Source organism: Choristoneura fumiferana, chromosome 15 (genome assembly GCF_025370935.1).
Source record: "Choristoneura fumiferana chromosome 15, NRCan_CFum_1, whole genome shotgun sequence".
Taxonomy (NCBI): domain Eukaryota; kingdom Metazoa; phylum Arthropoda; class Insecta; order Lepidoptera; family Tortricidae; genus Choristoneura; species Choristoneura fumiferana.
In genome coordinates, this window is record NC_133486.1 from 11,579,007 (window position 1) to 11,604,497 (window position 25,491).

At 38.2% G+C, this 25,491-nt stretch overlaps 1 protein-coding gene across 2 annotated transcripts in view; it reads right to left on the bottom strand.

The window, feature by feature from the left end:
- Nucleotides 1-401: 401 nt before the first annotated feature.
- The window catches only part of LOC141435686 (uncharacterized), a 124,308-nt gene continuing 99,218 nt past the window's right edge, over nucleotides 402-25,491 (bottom strand). The window contains exons 6-17 of one of the 2 annotated variants that reach the window (XM_074098430.1): nucleotides 15,816-16,085; nucleotides 15,064-15,380; nucleotides 13,385-14,950; nucleotides 12,716-12,938; nucleotides 10,872-10,997; nucleotides 8,896-9,049; nucleotides 7,974-8,115; nucleotides 7,008-7,127; nucleotides 6,163-6,361; nucleotides 5,065-5,241; nucleotides 4,157-4,309; nucleotides 402-3,717 (exon numbers count right to left, since the gene is read on the bottom strand). In XM_074098430.1, the coding sequence (XP_073954531.1) occupies nucleotides 3,600-3,717; nucleotides 4,157-4,309; nucleotides 5,065-5,241; nucleotides 6,163-6,361; nucleotides 7,008-7,127; nucleotides 7,974-8,115; nucleotides 8,896-9,049; nucleotides 10,872-10,997; nucleotides 12,716-12,938; nucleotides 13,385-14,950; nucleotides 15,064-15,380; nucleotides 15,816-16,085 (3,565 nt within the window). In that variant the 3' untranslated portion in view covers nucleotides 402-3,599. The remainder of the gene's footprint in view (nucleotides 3,718-4,156; nucleotides 4,310-5,064; nucleotides 5,242-6,162; nucleotides 6,362-7,007; nucleotides 7,128-7,973; nucleotides 8,116-8,895; nucleotides 9,050-10,871; nucleotides 10,998-12,715; nucleotides 12,939-13,384; nucleotides 14,951-15,063; nucleotides 15,381-15,815; nucleotides 16,086-25,491) is intronic. The other variant, XM_074098431.1, reaches the window with a different exon arrangement.

The following is a 25,491-nucleotide window of genomic DNA, read 5'->3' on the forward strand; positions in this document are numbered from 1 at the left end:
CTCTAAATATACCCATCTGATACCAGCATGAAACCAATTCCAGTTGGTAGGTAAGTATGAACAAAACGGCGCATCAATCATCAATATTACTTATTTTGCACAACCCCTGTCTAACCCGAACGAACGTGAACCAATTTTGTGCGCCGTTTTGATGTAAGTAATTACATAGATGGTGTTTCAACTGTAATGCTGTATTTTTTGCTGACAAATAAATAAATAAGAAATAAATAAATATATTGGTGTATTTTATACTTTATTGACCAGAAAGGGAAGAAAAATAATAAAAAATGTAAATAATAAATAGAGAAAGGAGGTGGCTGATTGTGAAATAAAATTTCAAATAGGTAGAGAAGTGCCCAATACCGTCTATAAGGTGGTTAACATTTAAATAAAACATCAAATTCCAATAAAAGTTTCTTTATTATAATTCTTAAACGACAATGTATATGAATACCATATCTTTTGGAAGCAAATGACAGGACTTCATTGAACATTATAACACGCAATATAATTATTACCTACCAATAGGTAATTACTTCCTAAAATAGGAATTCAATTCTTAACCTAAAACATAGGTATATATTTTGCAACAATACAATATACATAGATTAAAACGAGAATATAAAAAGCTGTATTTAAATTAAAGTTCACAATACGGAATATTACGCAAAACTCTGCGCAGTGGGCGTTGCGACACTAGCACAAACCGCAAACAAACCGCCATGAGAGCGTTTTCAGATTATTATCCGATTGGCGTCCGATACCAATATCGGGGCAAGTAAAATGTATGAAATATGTACCTGTCTTTCAGCTTATCCGATCCGATATCGCATCATATTTCATACATTTTACTTGCCCCGATATCGTATCGGCGTCCGATACTTAATGATATCGGATCGGATAATCTGAAAACGCTCACAATGACAACGTTAGTTATGTTTATATTTTGAGGCCATGACGGATCCTGGCATATTTATTAGTAACAAAATAAGATGATATTTACATCGATAGTAAAGAAAGATAAAAAAATAAATTGAAATAATAAGTTATTAGGTATGGCATCCTACGGACATTTAATACATTAAAAAAACTGTTAAGGGTTTGTGCTAGTGCTGCATTCTGACGGTAGAACATTGCAGTATATTCCCTATTTAAAAAAAACGGTGCTATATAACAGTTTAGGCCGCTTTTTAGTATGTTATATTAAATAAGGGTTCCGTTTATTCCTTTTGCATAGCGGAACTCTAAACATTCAAATGAGTAAGTGTGTGCTTAATGTAAGTATATAATGGATAAGTATGTGCTTAATCGATAAGAAATCAAATCAGTCTGACATCAACAGAGCTATATTCCAATTTTGATTTAAGCAATTCAAAAATGGAACCTGGGTGTCGATGTTTCCACACATAAGACGACACATTTTAAAATTGGTCGTTTAGGTCAGAACCTTCGTTGTAAAAAAACAATACAAGCAATACATTTTTCAACAAAGAAACAATCATTTTCGTAAATTTTCATTATAGCTAGTAGAATCCCACATTATTCAGTTTACTCAGAACCGAAATATATAATCCAGAAAGTCTCTATTCCATAATACAGCAATTGTTTAAGTTAACAGTATTTTCTTATTTAGAGTTTTACTGTATCGTATAAATTAATAGATACTTTATTACGCTATAGAGCCTTTATCACTGAAATTCTATTTCTTAATCTTATAACTTTATTAGAAACATTCCAACTATCAAATATATCGAAATTTTAAATTCTTACATTTTATAATGAGAAAACGTAACAATTAATTTTATCAATAGTTTTAATTATGGACCAGTATCGTTATAAAGAATATTTGTCATCGAATATTATTTTACCATGACATACTAAATAGATCCACTTAATGTTCTATTTTTAATATTTTAATCAGTAACAACCACATATTTAACAAAAATATGTAATTATTTTTTATAACATAATGGAACGCTTCAGGTCCTGTTCCAAATGCATTTTATTCAAATTCAACACACACATATAAAAAATAATACACCGTCTCAATAGTAGAAAAAATAATTATCAATATGGCAACACTAAATATGTATTTTTTAAAATCTATCCACACTTACACAACAAAATTATGACTTGACTTACGTACATACTATGAGGTCAATAATTATATTCAACATGATTAAATATCTATTCACGATCACATTAAAAAAATCAATCACTGAAACATCACATGTTGGTGTTACCATATAAATCGATTATCTGTAAAATAACTTCATACATCCCGACTTACATATTTTTAAAGAATGTATCTAGGCTGTGACACTGATAATATAAATCGTAAAAATCTACCATAATAGTAGCAAATAATAATCTAAGTATTTCTTCTAATAAACAATTAATATTTGTCCAAACAAAACAATGCTTGACATACCAAACTACTGCCCGCTCCTAATCGACATAATGTCACAGGGGACCAAAGAGCTGGCAGCTTTCTCGGACAAAGAAAAAGAAAAGCTTAGCTATTCAAAGAGGGAACGCTGCCAGCATCTTCGGGACCTTGCCTAAGGGGGGTACTTTAAGTAATTTGTTTTAGTTTTAGATTTATGTATTATTATTTATTTTTTAATTTATGTAGGTATTTTAAGTCTTAAGATATTTTTATGTACTTAATTTTAATTTAATTTACCTGTCGAAAATAAAGCAATTTCAAATTCTTCGTTGATTTATTTTACAAGGTCTTGCACTGACGCCGACGACATCAGAAAGCCGATACTACTCGTAATATTCTCGTCAAAATCAAATCGCGGTCGATTCAAAATAAACGTTCTATCAACATTTCAAGCGCTTTGCAAAAAATTGTATTGTATTGTAAAACTCTTTATTGTACATAAAAACACATGAAAATAACAGAACACAGGATAATAAGATGTACAAAGGCGAACTTATCCCTTAAAGGGATCTCTTCCAGTTAACCTTTGAACGATTGACAGTGCTTTTGAGTGATGATTGAATAGTGCTTTACTCGTAGACAAAGATCAGTGTGACATACTGATGCTACATTTACACGCTTGGCCAGCTTCGGCAACCTCTCACCAGCGCAAGCGTGTAAACGGCCCTTTTGGATAGGCTTGCGTGAGCTTGCCAGCGCTTGCGTTTGCCTATCCGGGGCCCGGTGTCGGTTTTTCAACACAGATCCAAGGAACTTGCGGCAAGCGCTTGCGACGCGTTTACACGTTGGCTCGTGCTTAGTGTCGCTCAAGAGCTCACACCGTACGGACGTACATATTAAATAAATTTTAATAACAATCATGAGTGCTTGGACTAACAAAGAAATTTTATCCTTTTTCTTTAATTAAAAATATGTCAAGCTCAACACAAGAGCCGAAGCAACTTCGAGATCCACGTCTGCCATGCTTGACTGTCCGGAATACACTGACGCGGTTGCGAGCGTGTAAATGGCATTCAAGCGTTTGTATAGGCTTGGAGTTGGTAGACGCTTGGCAAGCCTCGGCAAGCGTGTAAATGTAGCATGACATCTCGATAACACCGTTCCCTGCACAGGCATACTTTTGGCGGGAAATATGACAGCAGCTGTCAGTTTATGGCACTGGCTCTTCCTCGGTTCCCTCCTCCGAGTCGTACACAGGCGCTCCGTTTTTCATTTGAATCACTGACTTCTTCCTATGCCTGTGCTCTTTCAGATCTTTTTCGATGTTTCTGCAATGATAAATAATCAAAATTGTACTTTAAAGGACTACTTTTTACAGCCAAGAGCATAAACACATAAAATCAAAAATATCTATACACCTTTATGCCACTAACCCTAAGGTCGATGCATACATTTATTTGACGCTACTTCGACTGTATTTATGATAGATAACTTAAGGTATAGCCATGTGCCGTAGAACTTCGAGCCTGATCTAGCATTCGTGTTTTTGAGTTAATCGAACTGAACCGAGAACAATGTGAAACAAAGAGTCAAAATATTGCTAAAGAACATTTACAAGATCGTTCTGGAAACGCGCGACAGGCGTGGCGCGCGGGACGTGCGGGAGGTGTGAGCTGAGAGCAAATTTACCGTCGTTTATTTATTTATTTTGGTTAGCCAATATGTATGCACAAGAGTACCAGTGCTTTTAAGCTCAAAAAGTCCTACCTGGCACTGATTAAGGGGTGCAAAGCGCTCTTCAGGCTGCCGAAGAGATACGGATGCAGCCGCTCGTGCAGCGCCAGCACGCCGCGCGCGCACGCCAGTGGCTCAGCGCCGCGCACGCGCACCTCGGGCTCCGCTGACGGCTCGTTATCACGACTGAAATACAAAATATTCTATCATCATGTCAGCCGAAAGACGTCTTGCTGGACATAGATAGGCCTCCCCCAAGGTTCTCCACTCAGACCGGTCTTGTGCTTTCCGCTTCCACCGCGATCCCGTGATTTGAACCAGATCGTCGCTCCGTCTTGTTGGAGGCCTACCGACAGCTTGTCTCCAGGTCCGCGGACGCCATTCGAGAACCTTCTGACCCCATCGGCCATCAGTCCTGCGAGCAATGTGCCCCGCCCACTGCCACTTCAGTTTCGCAATTTTTCGGGCTATGTCGGTAACCTTAGTTAAAATATTAAATAACTGTGTGTAACTTAGTGTTCGCAGTCACGGGCCAAAGCTAATATTTTATACCTATCTATGTTCCTGGCCGTACAAATTACATAGATGTAAACTCGTGGTAGAAGACTCGTTTCAAGTAGAGGATCGTGGGATCAATCAAACCTAAATCATGTGCGAAATTACATTTGAAATTGATCACGAGCTTTACGGTGAAGGAAAACATCGTGAGGACAAGCGAAGCAATTCAATGGTGTGTGTGAAGTTCCCAATCCGCCCTAGGCCCGCGTGGGAACTACGGCCCAAGCACTCATTCTGCATGAAGGCCTGCGCCCAGCAGTTGGACGTATATAGGCTGGGATGATAATAATGATTCATCATCAGAGAGAGTTTAAACTCGTGAGCCAACGGAACACATTTATGACTCTACATTCCGTTGTCAAAAGTTTGTCTACTCGACTCACCCGTGCTCATTGTCCCCACTGTCCCCGCTGTCTCCTTGGTCCCTGTTGTCCCCTTGGTCCCCGAGATCCCCGCTGGGGTAAGCGCGGAAGTCAGGCAAGCCGCGTGCGCAGCCAAACGCGCGGAGAGCGCTCTCGCGCACGTAGATCAGCGGCCGGATGATGCGGAGAGAATGCTCCCTGGAAAAAATAACGAATGCATGAAAATGTTTTAGGAGATCTTTAAAGGAGTGTTTCTTAGATCTTCGATGGATTTCTACCTACTTACTGCCTTTCTATATGGAATAACCCTGGATGTTACAATTCAGTCCCCTGGATTTTTTTAAAAATATGTATTGCTTTATTTGTGAAGGTAACTGATTGATCATCCAGCAGCAGCTCACAGATACTCGTATTACTAGGTAGACTAGAGCACAGACTAGAGGCTGTATTGCACAACTCGCTGTCGTTAGCGATCACATTCACCATCTCTTTCTATCCACATCATATACGGTGTGACAGAAGGAAGTGGTGAAAACAATTATAATTCCGTGCGCGTAAGGCTACGGCTCCACTGAGGCGGAGACGAGCGGAGCGGATAGGAGACGTGTAGGGATCGACCAATCATATTACATCTCGTTTCTCGTCTCCGAGATGTGGATTTCAAATGGATTTAAACTAATATGATTGGTCGATCCTACACGTCTCCTCTCCGCTCCGCTCGTCTCGGCCTCAGTGGAGCCGCAGCCCTAGACAATAAGACCTCATGTCGCAGAAATATTACTTGTGCTCCTACTCTTCAATGGTCTTAAGGAACGTTTCAAACACTCTATGAAGAGTCTTACGGAAGTGTATTTAAAGACATCATGGCATAATGATTATGCAAAGCATTCACTTGAAGCTATACCTTTGATAATCCGCAAAGAGCATTTGCGTCGAAAACGCCCGCAATAAACAGTAGTCTATAAAATAAACCTCAAGAGTAGCTAATCCTAATTATTATTAGTATGCAAGAGATTGGCCTGACATTGCGCTAGACCCTTGAGCTTGAGGTGTGGAGGCCATTGCCCAGCACTGACACACTATACCATGCAGGCTAATTAAAAAAAATGTCATGCTCACTTGATCCTGTAGTGAGCCTTGACAGTCCCCAGCGTGCCGGCGTGGAACGCAGCCGCGATGAACGCGCGCGCGGCGTGGTCTAAATGCTGCGCGAGCGCCGCCACGCCGTAGCCGTGCGCCGCCGCCGCTGCGTACGCGCGCCGACGGACCGCGTGGGAAGACCAGCGGTGGAGAGACTGAGGCCGGGAGTTGTTGCGTCCTGGAATTAGGTTTACGATTCCATGCAAAGTCTTCTTACAAGTAAAAGGCGTACACAGAAACCGAATTAAGGTAATTAAATATGTATGCACAAAATGTGCGATTTTCAATTATTTAGGTACAATCTTGTAATAATTTAACTTTAAATAATAATATACTAAACAACCCCCCTACAAGGCAAACATCCATCGATCCCAAAACGCAGGTCGCATTACCCCTTTGTACCACTACCCCGAGCCTTTGAGCGCCAGATAAGCACCAGCTCTATAGCTGGCGAAGCCTGAACTAACCTCCTGGTCTCTTTCAGCATCCTTATGGACAAGACGAGATACTCAAATATTTTTATTACATTTCAATAGATTCGGAACACCATAACGAGCTAAAATTATCAGAATGCACAGAGCATCAAAATGCATTTACGCAGTCAATGATCATAAAAATCTGAACATTTATGGGAAATATACCCTGTCAGTACCCAACAATGTATGCAGCCCGTATACGTTGATCATTACACACTCGACTCCCTTACCGCGCTCGCCTATGGCTCTGACACTCGCGTATAATAATGCCTCATGCGTAATGACCACACTAGCACATCTGTATCATAAAATCATAATGGACTATTGCAACATTTATTGGAATCTTACTCTCTGATTCGTCGTCATCCAACTTGTCCTGGTAGATGAACTTGACTCCAAGAGTTCTACAGTACGCCATCAGGTGCAGAGGGTCCACGTCAGACTGAGCCTCGTGCACGAATAGAGCACCTGAAAATAATTTTAAACCAATAAATTAACCAAGCAAGTTGGTAAATGTTGGTATATGTTGGTGTTTAGACGACCAGATGGCCTAGTGGTTAGAGAACCTGACTACCAAGCTTGAGGTCCCGGGTTCGATTCCCATTTCGGGGCAGATATTTGTATGAAAAATACGAATGTTGGTTCTCGGGTCTTGGGTGTTTAATTTGTATTTAAGTATATATTTATATCTATATAATTATATTTATCCGTTGCTTAGTACCCATAACACAAGCTTTGCTAAGCTTACTTTGGGACTAGGTCAATTGATGTGAATTGTCCCGTGATATTTATTTATTTATTATCTCTGTCTGTTTAGTCGTTCCCTCACGACTGAGGATCTTGGTCATCAACGGGTGGTCTCTGTCCATCGCTGCCCTGACGACGGATCTAAACATTAGGGACTTGGAGTCCTCTGCCCTCTGTCCTCTGGCCTCTCAAGTATCTAGAGGATCGTGGGTTCAATTCAAACCCCAGCTCGCACCTCTGAGTTTTTCGAAATTCATGTGCGAAATTACATATTTGAAATTTATCACGAGCTTCACGGTGAAGGAAAACATCGTGAGGAAACCTGCACTTGTGAAGCAATTCAATGGTATGGTAAGTGTGAAGTTCCCAATCCGCACTGGGCCCGCGTGGGAACTACGGCCAAAGCCCTCTCATTCTGAGACCTCCTCATCAGATGACTACCAATGCTTAGCTTTCCGTTACGCGGTCGCCACCTCAGAACCTTTATCAGTTCTACGAGCAATATGCCCTACTCACCATTAGTGTGTATTATTTCGTAAAATCTTTGTGTGGAATTACGTTACTTACCGATACTGAAATGTATCCCCTTTGCCCTAGCATAGAACTGGTACTGGTGCATGGTGTGCAGAAGCGCTATGGAGTCCTGACCGCCTGATAGGCAGACCAGAACTTTGTCGCCAGCCCTTATCATTTTGTACTCTTGGATGGCCTGCAATTTAAATAACATTAAATCACAAAACAGAAAGGTACAGAAGTCAATCACATGTATGTACTTCACTTTTCATACCTACGCTCGGCGGTCGCTCTAGGGTTGTCAACTATGGCTTATGCACAAAAAACTATCGTGGTAGTGGCACTCGTATCTAGTTGTTTGATTTATTGTTGAGAATGAGACGGGAAGAATGGAAATATAAATGAATAATAACTAAAGTATTTTAATTTTAATGTCATTGTTACCACTGGTAGCTTAAAAAACGACAATTCACCGTTTAATGTTGAATTTAAACAACTGGTCCCAACCCAACCGGTACGAGATAATAATATCGTGTACGTGAGCAGTGTCTACGTGTGCGTTGCTCGAGCGCACTTTGTATGGAGATTGATTTCTGTACCTATCTGTTTTGTGATTTAATTCAGTTTAGAATATTTTTGAAGTTTTGCTTCGTATATGCAGGCAAATAAATGACGATATTCTTGGTTGGTGCGTTATTAGGTTATTACTTATAAATGAGCATATAGGATAGGATGTATAGGATAGGATATAGGAATAGCAATTTCATAGTTCAATTCTTTAGGTACCTATATGTCACTGTGTAAATTCTTTCTAACATTTTCTTTGCATACCTCTGTACTGTAGGTATGTCTTTTTGTCCGAAAGGTTATTTCATCGGTGTCTATAGCGTTACTTTTTTTTGTCCATCCCTTTTTCTTTATGTGTACTTTTAAGAGTCATCCTTTTTTCTTTCTTGCATCATTTTCCCTCTCTTACCTCAACAGTGGGCTTCCACACTTGCTTCGGCGGGCAATGCCACTTGCCCTCGTCGTCTAGAGTAAAGTCAGTGAACGAGGCATCCGAGCACGCACTGCTGTCGTCCTGCTCTGTCTCCTCCCAGCAACACTCCGGCTTGAATGCCTCTGCGTCTCTACAACGTACAAAAGGATTACTTAAGTAACATAGTCGCATTAGTACCTATACATCGTTACTTACAATCTACACCATCTTCCTAGATGTTCGGCCTCATCTTTACTTATCATCAGGTGAGATAGTCAGAATCACTATTCAGTTTAAAAAAAAAGTAGAAAAGGTAGAAACTAACTAGTATAGTTATAACGGGCGTTTAGGGCAGACAATTAAAGGAAACGAGAGTGGCAGATTAAAACGAGTATATTGTTTACAGAAGACACACGACAGAAGTGATTGGAGACAGCAGATGACAAAGAATAATAGAACATTATTCAAAATATAAAATATACACACATATCTATCAAAAGATTATTATTATTATAATTAACACAGACGATGCTTTTATTTAAATTTTCCCAATCTTTATTTGCCCCTTGTATACAATGGCGTACTGCAGGCCATTGCTTCTTTTCATTTTATTCTCTTCCTTTAAAAGAAATCCAAAAATAATTTGAACATTAATTGTCATACGACTACTCACATAAATCACCTACGTATAAGTGCAAGACATGTAACACTGAATTTGAATATATCGATTGTCTCGAAAGAAAATGTTATAGTTTGACCATTATATCATAGTAAAAGAGGGTAAGTAAGTTCACTACTAAACAAAAGTACATCGCGCGGCTTAAATGCGTGCGCGTTGGTTGGCGCCGGTACGCACGCACCCGCCGCATGCACACACTGATAATTTAAGAAGGATTAAGTTTTCAGCAGTCAAGGCTGCGCTGCCGTCTGAATCGTACGTTTTGATTTTAGCTCGCTTCGCGAGATGATCACTTTTTACGTTCGCGTACTCGTAATTACGTATTTTTTTGTATTAGGTATAGTTGTAAATTAGTAGTATATAAGTTTAGTGTAATAGTTTTGAGCAGGGACACATGAAAAAATAATAGACCTACCTACCTACCTATAAACAAAATAGTTATAGTATTGTGTGTAGGTAAACAAGAGTAGTATGTACACAGTCGCCATCACCACTCCGGTGAATTTATAAAATATGTTTTTAAATTTAGTATAATAATAATAATATACGGCATAGAATTTTGTTTGTCTAGACAGACATAAGACAATTTTAAGTTAATTTTCGTACTAAAATTATTTGCCGGTAGGTAATTAATCTAAAATAGACATCGACAACCCTAAGCGTCCGCGCCGGAGTAGGCAGTAAAGTCTCCTAAAGGGTCGGAGTTTACATACTTTTCCTCTTTTACTATGATTATATCTTCTAAATCACAGAACAAAACCTGATGGCATGACAAAATCTTACCTAATTAACAAAGATTGTGTAATATTAGTAGGTATATGGTTAAATGATCTAACTGTGTGAATTAGTAATTTAGTTATTATATGCTTTCGGTCGTACTATAGCAAAATAATAGTAACTAGTGAGATAACTCGATCGTTTACGAACAGACAAGTCAACTACCTAATCGGCACGGTGCGAACAAGCCAAATCATCGCTCTTTCACATGTTCTAGTCGGTCCGACCTTTGGTGTGAGCCGGGATTTGTGTCGATTGTATGCAGTTTTTGCCGAGACAAAGAAGCGCTTGGACTGTCGTAAATTCTTACGCTATAGCCTCCATATCGCGTAGCAGCCATTAAAAATATATACTTTGTAGACAATTTTAGAGCTGCCACACGCGCCACACGCATTTCCATTGCTCGCGGTGGCTGTGCAAGCCAATTTTCTAGGGTCTATCGCTTCAGATGAAGTTATGGCATAACTAAAACAATCTATAATCTATGAGAAACCCGCGGGAAATCATTCACCCTCACCCTTTCTCAAAGAGCTCATCCCGCGAGTCCCTCTGTCCGTCCGTGCCGTAGCCGCTCGAGCGCGAACTGTTGTCCGAACCGCTCGACGTGTTCGACGAACGGCTCGAGCGTTTAAGTTCCTTACATCTGTAATGGGGAGAATTTGAAAAAGTTATTTTTGAGCCAATTTTTAAGGATAAAATCAACGCCGAAGGACAACATTAGAATGGCGAATACGGAATTTTTCCTTGTTGTTATAGTCCGAAATAAAGTGTCCAATGAGCATGCCAAATGTTTTGAAGAATCGATTTGGGAAGTTATAAATGACATAGAATATTGGCATGGGCAGTAGATAATTTTCTATCTTTAAATAGCTGTATTATTTAGGTACTAAGCACGTTATAATGCGATGCAGTCTTCTAATTAAATATACTCTATGAAAATAACCTTTGATTTTGTCACGGAAAATAATGAAGCAGTAAATTATAAGGGGAGCAGTCGCAGAAAATATCAAATAACCAAATTTTGAACTACTTCACAACGTTTATGCACATTTGCATGAACCGTGCGTAATTAAAGCGAAAAAAAGAGTTTTCGAAATACTATATGAACGAATAATATCTGCACTTGCAATTTTAACTGAATGAAATTCAGAGCAAGAAGGTCAGTGGGATTGGCACCAGCGTAGCCGCCGCGGCGATAACCATTTGCCTTGGCATTGCTAGTTGGCAGTGTTGCTTGAATGGAAATAGGATTGAATTGTTATTCGTTAGAAAACACTGGTATCAGTTGACTATTTTGAGACGAAAGTGGAAGATACTGTAAAAGTTTAGTAAAAAGTCTTCATTGACCAACTAATATTGCCTAATAAGCATAATTGACAATTGGATGGATGGATCGATAGATGTAGACAAATATAATACGGTATTTGACAACTCCTGATTTTGCCATATCTTAATATTATTATGAAAATATAGATATACAGATAGTGTTTAGCGAAGAGAAAATTTAAATCGGTTGAAAATTGGATTTATGGTGATTTTTTGAAAAATCTGTATACCTGTCTCTTTCTCAAACGCTTTTCTCTATGCAGCAAGTATGGCGGTACTGGCGTGTGACGTCACATGCCAGTATGTCTTTCTCTGTCTAATCTTGAATTTCAAACCTTTATAACTTTGTTATTTGTAAAGGTAGCTTAAAAATTGTTTTTCTATTCGATAACAGGCATTGTATAGTTTTAATCTATAAAACATATACAACATAGGCAAATACCGTATTATGTAGTGTAAGTAAATCATTAAACACCAAAGCGTTGTTGTTCTTGCGTAACAAGATGAGAAATGAAGCGCCAACTAGATGATGTTTGATTAATAGCCATCCTAATTTGCTTTCGACCTGGTACGAGCAAGAGCAAGATCATTGCCAAGATTTGTAACAGTTCTATTACATCGCTTGCTTAGGTTAGAATGGGGGCTATTGACTGATTTTTTCACTTTAGTGCGATTTACGTTTAGTTTATAAAAATCAGATTAGTTTCTTCGAGTGAAATGGGAAACAATGTTAACCGCACTATTTACTTCACATGGACACAATATTAGGTAATTTTATGTAATTGCCATACATTATCCTTTTGTATCTACACTTTTCAACAATATTACTAGTTTCAAGAGTGGCTTGCGAAATAGACAGAACCACAAAAATTTCAAGCGAAAGTATCGTAGTTCTTGGTAGTTCCATGTGTCTATTTTTGTAATTTCTTATACCTTTTTTTCTTAACTTTACTTACTTATATATCTTTCATCTTGTCTTTCTTACCCTTTTACACAGCATGCTCAAAAATCACACATAGCATAATTAATACTGACCTATTTTTGTTCTCCTGTTCATCGGGTATGTCGAACACCACTCTACCCTCGCCTGCCGCCTCGTTGTATCTCTTGGCCAGGCGGCCGTGGTCACCAGGGCACACTGGTACACCCTCTATAATATCTGGCACTTCATTCTTGTCATGTTTTTGGCACATTCTCAGTCTACCCTGCAGCTTCTTTGCTTTGTTCGTCGTTGGATCTGACGACGTGCGCCATTTCACTGGGGAAAACGAAATAGGATCTTTATAGTTAAAGGTTAAATTAAACACTACGGTGAATTTTCTTAATTGTCAGCTGATTAGAAGAACCATAAGTATTCGTTTTTTTTTTTAACTTTATTGCATTTAAAAATTAAACTCAATTCTTAAGATCGTAAGTCTTTCAATAAAATATCATTGGACAAATAAAAAAACTGGACCGCACCTGTACTAAACTAGATTTGATAAAAACAGAATTGAGCAACTCCCAACAGAATCAATCGACCAGAACGATGTACGACAATGCAAAATTTATGAAAATTTCATCATAATGTATTTTATAACACTTTATTTGCTGCTTCAATACAATTCTTTAAATACAAACCGAATAAAAGTAAATATTTGATAACGATTGCCGTTAAAAACTCTCTTCTCATTTTAAATATGAATCACAGAATATAATACTTACCAAATTCTAAATAGGAGTCTGTTTCAGTGAAACACATGTTGATCCCGCTGTCCTGTGAACTAACCGAAGGGTTTTGGCACCAATTTTTCTTGACACAACAATTCCTACAAGCCGCGTCCAAGCACGACTCGTCATCTGACAGTTTATTTGAGCTGATCGACTTAGGTATGTTCGGAGAGTTCTGTGACGTCATCACCTGGATAATGGTATCAGGAGTCGACGTTTCACTGGAGTTAAACGAAATACTATTTGGCCCTGAAGCTTCGTGTAAAGGAGTGCACTGAGCAGATTTAGGAGACGGAGACGAAGGTGATCTTTTAAAAAGTCTGTTTTCTTCCTCGTTTCCTAACTGAACAGGCAAGACTGGACTAGTGGGACACTTTCTCAAACACTGTGGGGCTCTCTGTAAGTCCAAGCCTAGTTCTGGACCGGATCCAATTCTTTTTCTACCCGTTTGAGGAGGAGAACTCTTTCTAGAACTGTATCCAGTGTATTCTGGTGAGATCATTTCGTCGACCTGATTCACCATTTCTCTGATTTCGCTCTTGACTTCCGAAGCCATTTCTTTCGACATCCCCATAAGATACTCCGTTACATCCATGACTGATACAGAATTCTTATCGCTCTGACTAGAAACTGAGTTTAAACTAGCGTTTGACTGTTCGAGTGCATCGGAATTCTCTAGAATATCGTCTACTCTGGATATAACTTCCCGAATCTCTGATTTGATCTCCGTGGCTATCTCCTTAGTCATCTCTTTAACGTAAGCCTGCAGGTCTTCCGATGTTTGTGAAGCTAATGATGTCGTAGGAGACGAGCGCCCTAATTGACTACAATCAGACGTTGATGAGCTACTTTGCGCACTATAGGGGAATACTGGCGGCGAGATCATGGGATCATCTAAAGATTGAAGATCGGTCTGACTGCCACAGTTGCAGAAAGTACTCGCCTTCTCTATTATATTGTTAGGACTAGTCTCTTTTAACCCAAGGTTTAATTTAGTTTGTGCGCTTAATGCTACAGTGGGATTGTCTGACCCCAAACTATAGCACCTAGACCTCATCAACAAAGGACGTGCAGTTTGCGGACATATGCGAAGAGGTGACACAGATTCTCCGACAGCGAATTTAACTGGATGCGATGTTGGAGTTTCCTCTTCCTTTTGCGGCGTCTCTCGAAGACTAGATTCTCTAGAGTAGAACTTTTGTTTTTGCTTCAGTCTGAATATTTGACAGTCGTCTATGGCTGACAGACTGAAGTGGCGGGGCGACGACCCTAAAGTGGGAGATGAGGTGATGTTAGATCTTGTAAAGTGTAGACTCTTCCTGGCACCAGTGTATCCGGAAGGATCAAATGGCACGATGTGTTTGACATTGGCGGATCGTCCAAGCAAGAGGTCATGGGCTTCCTTTGGTAACATGAACCAGCGGAGATAGTCGATGCGAGGATTGAAGCTCATTTCCGGCTCAACCGTCGAACACTTCATTGCTAATTTTCGCGCGCGGTTGAACAGGTTTCTGGCGGTTTGCAAACACTCGGTGTAAGTTTGCGGGAAAATACCGGGGCCTGAAACAATAATATCACAAATTTTAATGGCTTATTACATCGAGGCAATTAAATAGGTTTTCTGCAATACAGATGTTGAATTTAATAAAGATAGATCTGCGTAATAATCTTACCAGAGACTCTCCTTTCACAAGCTGATATTTTCCCATCTTTGAACCTCAACAAGTGTAAGGACTTCATGTCTCTAATGATTGAGCACGTATGGTGCTTCCACTGTCCAGTCTCCGGGTTCACGACATACTGCGGCAAAATCTTCCAGCCCTCAGTGGCCACCATCTTCAGAGCTTCAAGAACGAACGCGAGTTCGCTGTCCGACATGAAGTATTGGAGGGATACTCTGCAGAAGCCAGGTCTCAAGTGCTCGTTGTGTATTGGTGTTTCAGGAAGCTTCACAGCGCTCAGTTTTCTTACACGCGCTATCTCCTTTTGTCTGAAATAATTAGCAAGCTATAAGACATGCGAGTATGAACGACCTTCATTCTAATAATAGATTATTTTAAACACAACTATATTTTCTTGTCGTAAAATTTGCATGAAACACACAGTGGTCGCTTTGTTTGGTATTATTTTGTTTTGCAAATACTTTTGTTACTTCAAACTCAGTCCAGACCAAAAAACATATTTATTACAGTTTAGTTGTGAGATTTGCGGCGCGGGTATGGCAAACATTTTGGTAACTAAAGTGTATTCGGAGCGAAGTTAGCTTACCTCTCTATCTATAGGTAAGTCTCTACACAACTATAGATCCTAGAAGTTTACAAGTAAGTACACTTAAGCAAATTTAAACGGCGTACAACGACACAGTCCAATAAAAACTCATCAAAATCAATCCGCTCACAACTAGTTCAATCACCTCAATACTCACGTTTCTACGTGCAACAGTTTCTCATATTCCTTAAGGAGCTGATCGTCTATACCAAGAATATCAGACCCGTAGTTCAAGTTGCTATTGAGGCCTCCTCGAGCCTGTATGCCGAAGACGTCATTGAGTACTGCACATATGAAATTGTGGTGTAGGAAGGTGCCGCGAGGGTGCTTGACCATTAGTGAAAAGATGGGGAGGCGACGAGCGGTTGCTGATTCACTGCCGAGGAGGATCAGTTCTGGAATGTTCTTTATGTGAGAGAGCACTTGTCTGTAACAAAAGAAAGTTGCAATTAGCGAACTAAGTATTAAAAAAAACTTAAGTTATTCCAGATAGAAGAAAGAAATAAAGAAAACACATTTATTCACAACAACGCGTCACAGGTAGTGTGTCAAGACGCTTTGCTAATTTATTACGTTTCTTCGGACATGTAATAATATTACTTGTGAGATTGCAAAGTCAAATCCTAGGAACCTGTAAGCAATTTTGACTCAGTATTTTTAAATTCTGATAAAATATCTCATCTTGTTCGCGTTCCCATAATCTAGAACTAAGTATAATGGCAGGCTAGTTAAATAACAGTTATTCGATCCATAAAAGGCTATACAAGTTTTTAATTAACGCATTAAATATTGAATCACGAGATTGACGCATGTGATCAAATAAGTAGATATGCGCTATGCCCATATCCGTGGAGCGATTGAAACTGTGTCTTGGCTGGCTAGTTTAAAAGTACACGAGACAAAAAACCTAAACTTGTTTTAGAAAGACTTGAGTTGTGTGGCACAAATAAAAATGTATTGATTTATTTTATGACGTTTTTGGCTTTTGCTAAAGCATAGCACGCGCGAGTCCTGTTTACAAAGCGGAATATAACCTTGTCTTTGATTTTGTATTGTATTTAGTAGGTAGTCATACTTTTCACGTCCCAAAAAGGCAACCAACAATAAATTTATATTTTTAATAACTTTAGCTTCGCCAAATCCGAACATATTGTTGTCCACAACAAACTTCGTCAAAAAACAAACTCAAGATCCGCATCAAGCTTCGTCACTAAAACCTACTCTAAAGAAATTCCCGGACCGATGCAACCCTGGCAGGGCCAAATGTGCCAAAAATACTTATCGCATTGCCCCGTTGAATCGCCAAAGATATGTATGTTGCACCAGATAAAGACCGGACCGCGGGTCGCCGCCCCTGTCCCTCATACGCCGCCCCAGATCCTTATTATATCGCTTGGCCGCGATGCACCAACAACTCTTGACTACTTAACTCTTCATTTCAAAGCCACTAAAACTTAAATTTTACTAATTTAAATCAAAAAGTACTCGAATGGAGACCGCGGATCGGCAAGCGCAGCGTAGGACGTCCACCAACGAAGGGATGACCTGGTTAAAGCCGCGGGTTCACGGTGCGGATGCAGGCCGCTTCCAACCGAAATAACAGGAGGTCTATGGGGATGGCCAATGTCCAACATAGTCGTCCTACGCCTGATAATTATGACGATGATGATGATAAATTTAAACAAGGTTTTTCCAGTTTTTTCTATCTTCTGTTTTAAGTACTTATTGGTGATTGGTCTCAAAACTTTATTCAAAGCACAAAGGACATGTTCATTAAGTGCCTACCTAAAATTTGGTTGACTTAAACGTGAAGTTACTTGAAGTTTTTGTCTGCAAATGTACCTATTCAAACAATTTCACATTTTGGTACTTCTTTGTAATAGATTCAATGCAAAACTCATTATTATAGATGCGGAAGTTGCGCGCCACAGGAAGAAAGGAAGTGCCATGTCTTGAATGCTAATCATATCTTTTAGTTATCTATAAGATCTGTCTTTGCATTTTCCTATGCGGTGATCGGTGGTCTTTTGGACAGAGGCCGAACCATCGAACCGAGAAAGTTAGTCCAAGTCTGCGTAATTTACTTATTTAATACTATCACTAATAACCCAAGTATCGTTATTGTTATTCTGTAGTAACATAAAAATCACAATAAACGATAGCGTTTGTTACAACTTATAATTATACGTTTGCGAGCACTCGGTCAGTGGATGACGTAACGTGCATGCATTGTTTAGATGAGGAAAATACGGTTGCATTTTCCATGCAAACACCTGTTTTGTTTTTAAATGCATTTATAAACTTCACTTGTCTACTTAGGTGACTGATATCCTGTCGAATCTTATAAGTTAAATTTGACTTGTATTTTGTTAAAGAAAAATCTATTTTCGCTCAGAATTAAAAGCACACTAGGGACTCAAAAGTCGTTAAAGCAACGTTTCCACCAGAGTTTCCACCGTTTTTATTGGTTTATAACAAGCCCATCCCTCGCAACACATCCTCGCACATTACGAGTATTGGTGGAAACACTGCTTTAAGTCGCAGTTACTCATAGTATATTACTCAAACTAGCCTTTGTAGTTCTGACAGTTGTATGAAGAAAATTGCATGTCTCTAGACTTTACGTTTGATATTTCCTGATCCCGTGGGAAATAGTGGGAATAGGATAAAAAGCAGCTTATATGTTATTCTGGATATCCAGCTATCTACATACCAAATTATACCCAAATCCGTCCAGTAGTTTTAATCCAAACCTATACGTTACATAATATCTATTAATAGGCTAGATTTAATACCTAATTTAAGAATCGTGAATCAAGTACCTACCACCCACATATAATAGAGATGCGAGCGCATGCAAATATAAAACATTAAAGCACGAGTTATCTACCATTAACATTATAATTGATTCTTCCTATATTACACCGGCCTTGGACTTTTAATTTATAAGTGGAAACTATTGGCAAGGCGCTGCAAGAATAGATCGGTTTTATTTTGCACTGGCTAATTTATGTATATCTTATAGGCCACACTGAGCTAGTTCCTTCAAACGAATGACTGATTAGTGAGTGACTGGGGAATTCGCGAAAGCTCCTTCCTCCTTATATAATAATATTGTGTTAGTGACTATTTAATCAACAACAATTTGACATTATTATTATGTATAATTTGCATGCCACTATCGGTTAAACATGTGAAACAAACAATTATAATTGTTATAATAACCACCTACATTGTACTTACTATGTTTAAGCAAATAAATATTCTTTCTTTCTTTCTTTCTTTTATAAAACTATCGAACCAACTGAATCATGACCCATTGTGGATCCTTTTTTTTTTTTTTATGGCGTTTGTCCAACGGGACAATTTTGCCAGCGTCAAGGTTGAGAGCTACAGATGACTGTGGATCCTTTACGTAGAATAAGTCATAGTGACATCGCATTGCTTGACAAGGAACAAGGAATATTATGACACTTACTGTGAGAGCGTTCTACGGTGGGTCAGGAATCAAATGGTTCTTACGCGTGGCTTGTGGGATTCATGGGTAGATTCCGTCAAAACGACCTTCATTACATTTGATAAATAATTAACTGAAGAATAAGGAAAAAGTAATCTAATGAAACCTTATGAGACACATAATGAGATGTAATGTAATTTATTTCGTGAAAATCCTTAGTGAAAGATATATTACTAATCTCATCATCTTTTAATATGACGTAGAAAAATGACAGTTGTGTTTCTGCGATCTTGGATTTTTTGGGTCATTACATTACTAAAACTCAATAGATGCTACCATCTAAGGGAGAGCAGGTTTGGTACTCTTGTTTGTCTATTTTTGTCTATTATGTTCCTAATTGCTTTAATTCAGTCAAGAGATGAGCTGTTTGTAGCATTTTCAGAAAGAAATTGCGATTAAATAAAAAGCTGGTTTTCTAGCGCAGTTCAGAGCAAATATCTCGATCTTTCCGCATAAATTGCCTCTCCTCGAAAATATATAGAAACCAACTTCCATTGTGCATTCCATGCATTGTATTCTATTGTAAAAGTTGTGTTCGATTTTGAAAGTTATAATTTCAATGTCTAGGGAACCCCGTCTCCCAGTGCATGATAGTTTAAATTTAACACCCGCACAGTTTCATGTTTACGTCATTTCGTTCTATTTCCATAGAACAGATTCAACAGAGCTGGCGCCGTCATTCTTAGCCACTGTATCTTGATCTCTGGTGACACGTGAGCTGTGTGACCTGAGGGGTGTGTATCCGCTGGAAAGTCTAGTTACCCTTATTACGCGATTTATTATGATACGGTTATAGCATTGTTATAAATGCCAATGTTTACTTGCCAGTGGAAATGTGTTTAAGATCGTTAGTTTTTTACCCCCGACGCAAAATAGGGGTGTTATAAATTTGACTCCAATGTCTGCCTGTCGTCTGAGGCATCGTAGCTCTCAAATGGATGGACTAATTTTAATACGGTTCTTTTTACGTAAAGTAAAAGCGTGCTTCTACACGCATAAGGACAATGTCAGGGGTCAAGTAAATATTTCTTTTAGGAGTTGTTAATTAAAAAATACATTTTAATTTATCAGTCTGTTCCAAATGTCAGGGGTTATTCAACTTTTCTAATTGTTAGTAGGTTGGGTTATTTTACATTGAAGTTAAACGGGATTTAAATGTAGTATCTATCTTGTTTTTTAAATAACAAATCATTATCAGCAAGTGTCAGTTAGCTTAGCAGTCACTTTCAGCTTATTTTTAGAACTTTCAAAGATAATATGAAGATCAATGAATGATATGAAATCGACATGATAGCTCAAAAATGTGATAATCATGTTTTTGTCACGATCTGCACTATGAATCACTCTCGAATCTCGATTCAGTAAATAATAATCAAATTAATGTTGGTTATTATCAAGCACCTGTTATTTACTGAAATAATTATAAGAAACCAAACCCTACCCCGCACCAAAACTGTAGTCTCCGGATTAGCTTGAACAGAAACTAATTTACCTACTACATAATGACAAACATCCTAAAAATATACTATTAAGTATGAATTCTATAACTACTGACGTCTACAAGTCTGGAAAAGGAATCCGTAGTACAACTTTGTAACATACGCTGTATCTAATAATATCTAACGACGTTCTCTTGTTGTCGAAAACAATCCCGACATAGTAATTATGTAAACACACACTAACCTATATTAACTGACCTATATTGTGTACTATATCAGCCGTAGAAAATGTCTTCTGATCTACTTTTTCAACAAAGATATATTGTCACTTTCATCTTGTGAATTATACTCGTACCTATTAATTATGTAGAATATTATACATCTTGTTGTCATCGTTCCGAGTTTAAAAATCGTGTCGGATTTGAGTAACATGCGATAATATTATACTTTGATCGAATGTTTTAACAACACATTTTAAAATTATATTCACAAATCATAAACTCATTCCACCTTAGATGATAAAAAAACCCGGCCAAGCGTACGTTCAGATTCGTGCACTAAGGGTTCTATGAAAATATAAAAGCTAACAAAAAAAGTTTCATAAGTACGTCTATGAAAAACAGTTATTATTTTCTTTTATCTGTGCTTTTAGTTGTTTTTTAATCGCATGTTTTTTGAAACATTTTCGTTCAGATCTTCTAAGAATCTTAGAATTAGATATTAATTTCAACTTGATAGTTCCACACGTTCCTACCAAAAGGCATCTTCACAATATACGGAAAATGAAGTGATTTTTCCTTTTTTTCCTTTTGGGGTACCTGCAGTAGAAATATTCAAAATACCTCAGTTTTGTCATGCATCGAACTATCACGGTTAAGCTTCTTTCAACACAGGATTCTTGCAAACCTTAATAGGTGAAAATTAAGGAAAATACTCGACGAATTGATTAGTTACCTATTTAACTAACTATAAGCTGATTTATTGCAGGCAGAAATAGTTATTGCTTCAACTATTGTAATTGTTGTTGTAGACTTATTTGTTAAAATAATAACTCAACTTTTTATCGGTTCCTGGTTCCTGAATAAAGACTGACTGGTACAGATCTTTTAAAGGGATAAGTTCACTTTTTACATGTATTTAATTTTATGTAATATTTCTCAACTGTGTTTAAATACAATTCCAGGCAGGTTTCTGAATCAGATTTTTGATCTATAACCTCAATTCACTTTAGGTGCTATTTGAAAACCATCAAAATATTTCAACTCCAGCTATACAGAGAACTATAAAAACTCAATTTTCTTAACTTCCAAAGCAATTTCATATCGGTGCATCTTTAATGCAATGCTCGAACCGTCGACTCCGGGCTACTGTTACTAAGCATTAAATAGGGCTGACAAAATAGGGTTTAAAACAGTCAAATCTAAACCTTCAAATACACAGATTTTACAGTAGAACTTTTTCACAATGCGTGCTGTTAGATCACATTAGAACGAAATTAATTTGAAGCGGAAAAAATAATTCTAACAACTTTGCAATAATACCGACATTTTGCTCTTTGCAAGTTTCAAAACCTAGGCTTAATTCGTATTCTTAGGAGTATGAGAGCTGCAAAGTAACCCCTTGAAAACCACCTAGGATTTAAATCAAGGACTACTAAATGATGGAAATAGTTTCATTAAACCTGCAACAACTTTATATGTTTTTAGCGTTGAGTCGCATTAAGGGTCAAAGACACTAGGATTTATTTACTTAATATTAGTGTTTAAATTTTGCAACAAGTTTGTCAGCATCATCAAGCATCAAGCATCTATATAAAAAAATCCAGTCCAATAATAATGTAACGAGCATATAAATATAACTAACTTTACTTCTTGAGAATTGAAGCTACGTGTAGTAGGGGTAAGTACCTATGTGCATGTAATTTACACTAAAGCGGCATTCGGTTCGCTTCTGGGCACTCAAGATGTGTCATCAAGAAGTTTGCCAGCATCTGTAGCTTGATTATAATTATTCTAACAGCTACCTACATCATTCAACTCATTAAAAATTGAGTCGAGATCAAAAATATTACTTATACCAACAAAGAAAAAATAAAATAACCAAAACACTAATTGCTGAAAACAAATTTAAATCTAGAAATGGGCCCCATGACATCGTGACCAAAAGGCTGGCAGCGTTTGCTCGTTGAATAGTTATGCTAATTCTTCGAGAGACATAGCTGCTGGCCCTTTAGTCTTCAGTTGTGTCAATCAGACGGTTTTGTAAATCTTTTAAAAGTCTATGTATACCAGGAACCAATGGACGCAGGGTTTCAAAGTCAATAGTATAAACTCAATAAAATAATTGAGAAATAATTATTTCACAGTCAACATAAACTGGAAATTAGTTTAAACTGTTCTATTTGTACAAACGACAGCCCTAGCACGGAATTGAATCCAGGTCATTGCGGCACCGGCGCCCTCTAACTAAATGGGTCATTCACAAGTAGTGCGTTGCTATGCTGCGAGATAACAGCCAATTGATGCTGAGTACAAATACTAGTGAGAATTCTCAAAGAAATCGTCAACCCAAAGGTGTCCACTGAAGGATATAGGCCTTCCCCATAGAATACCACAATAGCCGGGCCTGCTGTTTCTCGACTCGACTGTCAACGCCAATAGTTTAAAAGTGTTGTGATAAGCCGGGCTTTTATTTTAAACTCTCTTGCAATCCGCTGGCTGAATGATGCTTTTAGTAGTTGAAATGCAATAAAATTGTTCCCCATATAAAATTATCTTAACAAAATACAGAACTCTTGTTTGTTTCCCTAGAATTTCCCGGGAAGGAAGCCAGGAAATGCAATGAATTGGCGCCTCGGCATCCAATAATGCTTAATGGTAGAAAACGATGGGGGAACGGGAAATTCGTGCATCCGCCAATAACAACGTTTCCTTTTTACCAATACTATTTCATGTAAATTACATTCCCCTGTCTGAATCCCGCTCAATCTACCTCTTAAATTTTGTAATTCAACAAATGTTTACATTTATCGTACCAGCAAAAAACGGAAACACTGAGCGATTGCTTCGAACACTACGGAAATCGTATTTTCAATCATTCTGTAATAAAACTCAATCATTGTTGTGAAATCTTCAGTATTTAAATGCTACTCTTATCATGACTACGGTACATGTACATCTTGATCATCATCATCATAATAAGCCGTAGGACGTCCACTGTTGGACATAGGCCCCTTCAGTTGCTTCGGTTGGAAGCGGCCTGCATCCACGTGAATCTGCGGCTTTAACTAGATCATCCGTCCATCTCGTTGGTGGGCGTCCTATGCTGAGTTTGCCGATCCGCGATCTTCAATTCGAGAACCTTTCGGCCCCAACGGCCATCAGTTCCCCGAGCTATATGGCCTGCCCATTGCCACTTCAACGAGCGTACCTACATCTTGTGCTGATGGAAATATTAGAGGTATAAAGAGCCTTAAGTTACGTAAAATCCACGCTGCAAATTTTTGTAGTATATTAAAAGTAAGAATCAAAAGTTAGCGCAAAGTCAAAGTTGTGTTTTCAACTTGACGACAAGGAACATTAGCATTATCTATTATATTTGCACTAGATCGTTTGCTTTCTTAGTTTGCCGACGATCTGTATGTATGTACATATGTTTGTATATGCACGGAAGGCGCCGTCACGCGGTGACAGCCTGTATCGATATGTCATTGAACAGTATGACAATAATGTGTTAGTGTTAGTACATGCAAATTAAACAAAGGATAAATCCTTCTATGCGCCATAGACTAACATCTACAAGTGAATGAGTAACTATTTCCTATGAAAACAAATGTACAAAATAAACTTTAAGGTACAAATAATAATGCCCAATGTTTTGACGAGTTAAATAGGAGAAATACCCAAAAAAACAGGGTTATAAAGCAGAGGAAGCCCATTGGTTTGACTTGTTGCCTCATAAACTGAGTGATATGTTTGAACCTGAACTTAAATCATTAATTTTTGAGATAAACTGAAAACAGGAACAAACAGTCCTGGTTGCACGTGCGAATCAATAGGGTGTGTGGAGTCCCCAATTCGCACGGGACCCACATAGAAACTGCAGCTCAAGCCCTCTCCATCTGAGAGGAGGCCAGTGCCCAGCAGTAGAACGTGTATAGGCTGGAGATGGACAGATCCAATAGTTAGAGGTATACTGGTTGGAGAAGTAGTGAACGACAAAATATTGAAATGAGTAAATAGTTGACAGCATCCGTTTTAACATCACTCTTTGAAGAATAGAATGGAATGGAATAGACTAAAATTTATTTCACGAAATTTTAGGTACACTAAGACTTTCCAAAGTCCAAACAAAGCAAGGTTCTTTAAAATCTTGCTAGCAGGACATGTGAGTGGAGAAGTTAAGAGTAAGAGTGGAATGAATGAATAAACCTTTAATTCGATGAAAACTGTTTCATTTTATCACCCGTTATTAAATAGCATTGACGCAGTTGGCGACAATCTTCCCAACAGTAGGCGTATGATTTGATTTCCGTCAGCCACGTAAACTATGCATTGTGAATCAATCTGAGTTACGCTTTATTTTGGTTCTAATTTAAGACCGTCAGAAATCAACACAAGTGGAGGTTCGCAATTTCGCATATATTTTTAGCACCAAGGACTTTCTATTGTGCATTAATTTGCAATTTTAAAAGTGGACAGGTGTGGATTTTACAGGTAGGTAATAAAATAAACCAGTTCGCTGTGGAAATCAATGCTCACCAGACCATTTCGTATATTCAGGTTTTTGCGGACCACATTATTCTAATTTATTGGTCTCATTCAATGGCCAAACACATTTTAAATTATAAATAAATAAAACTAGAGCCATGTCTTTCA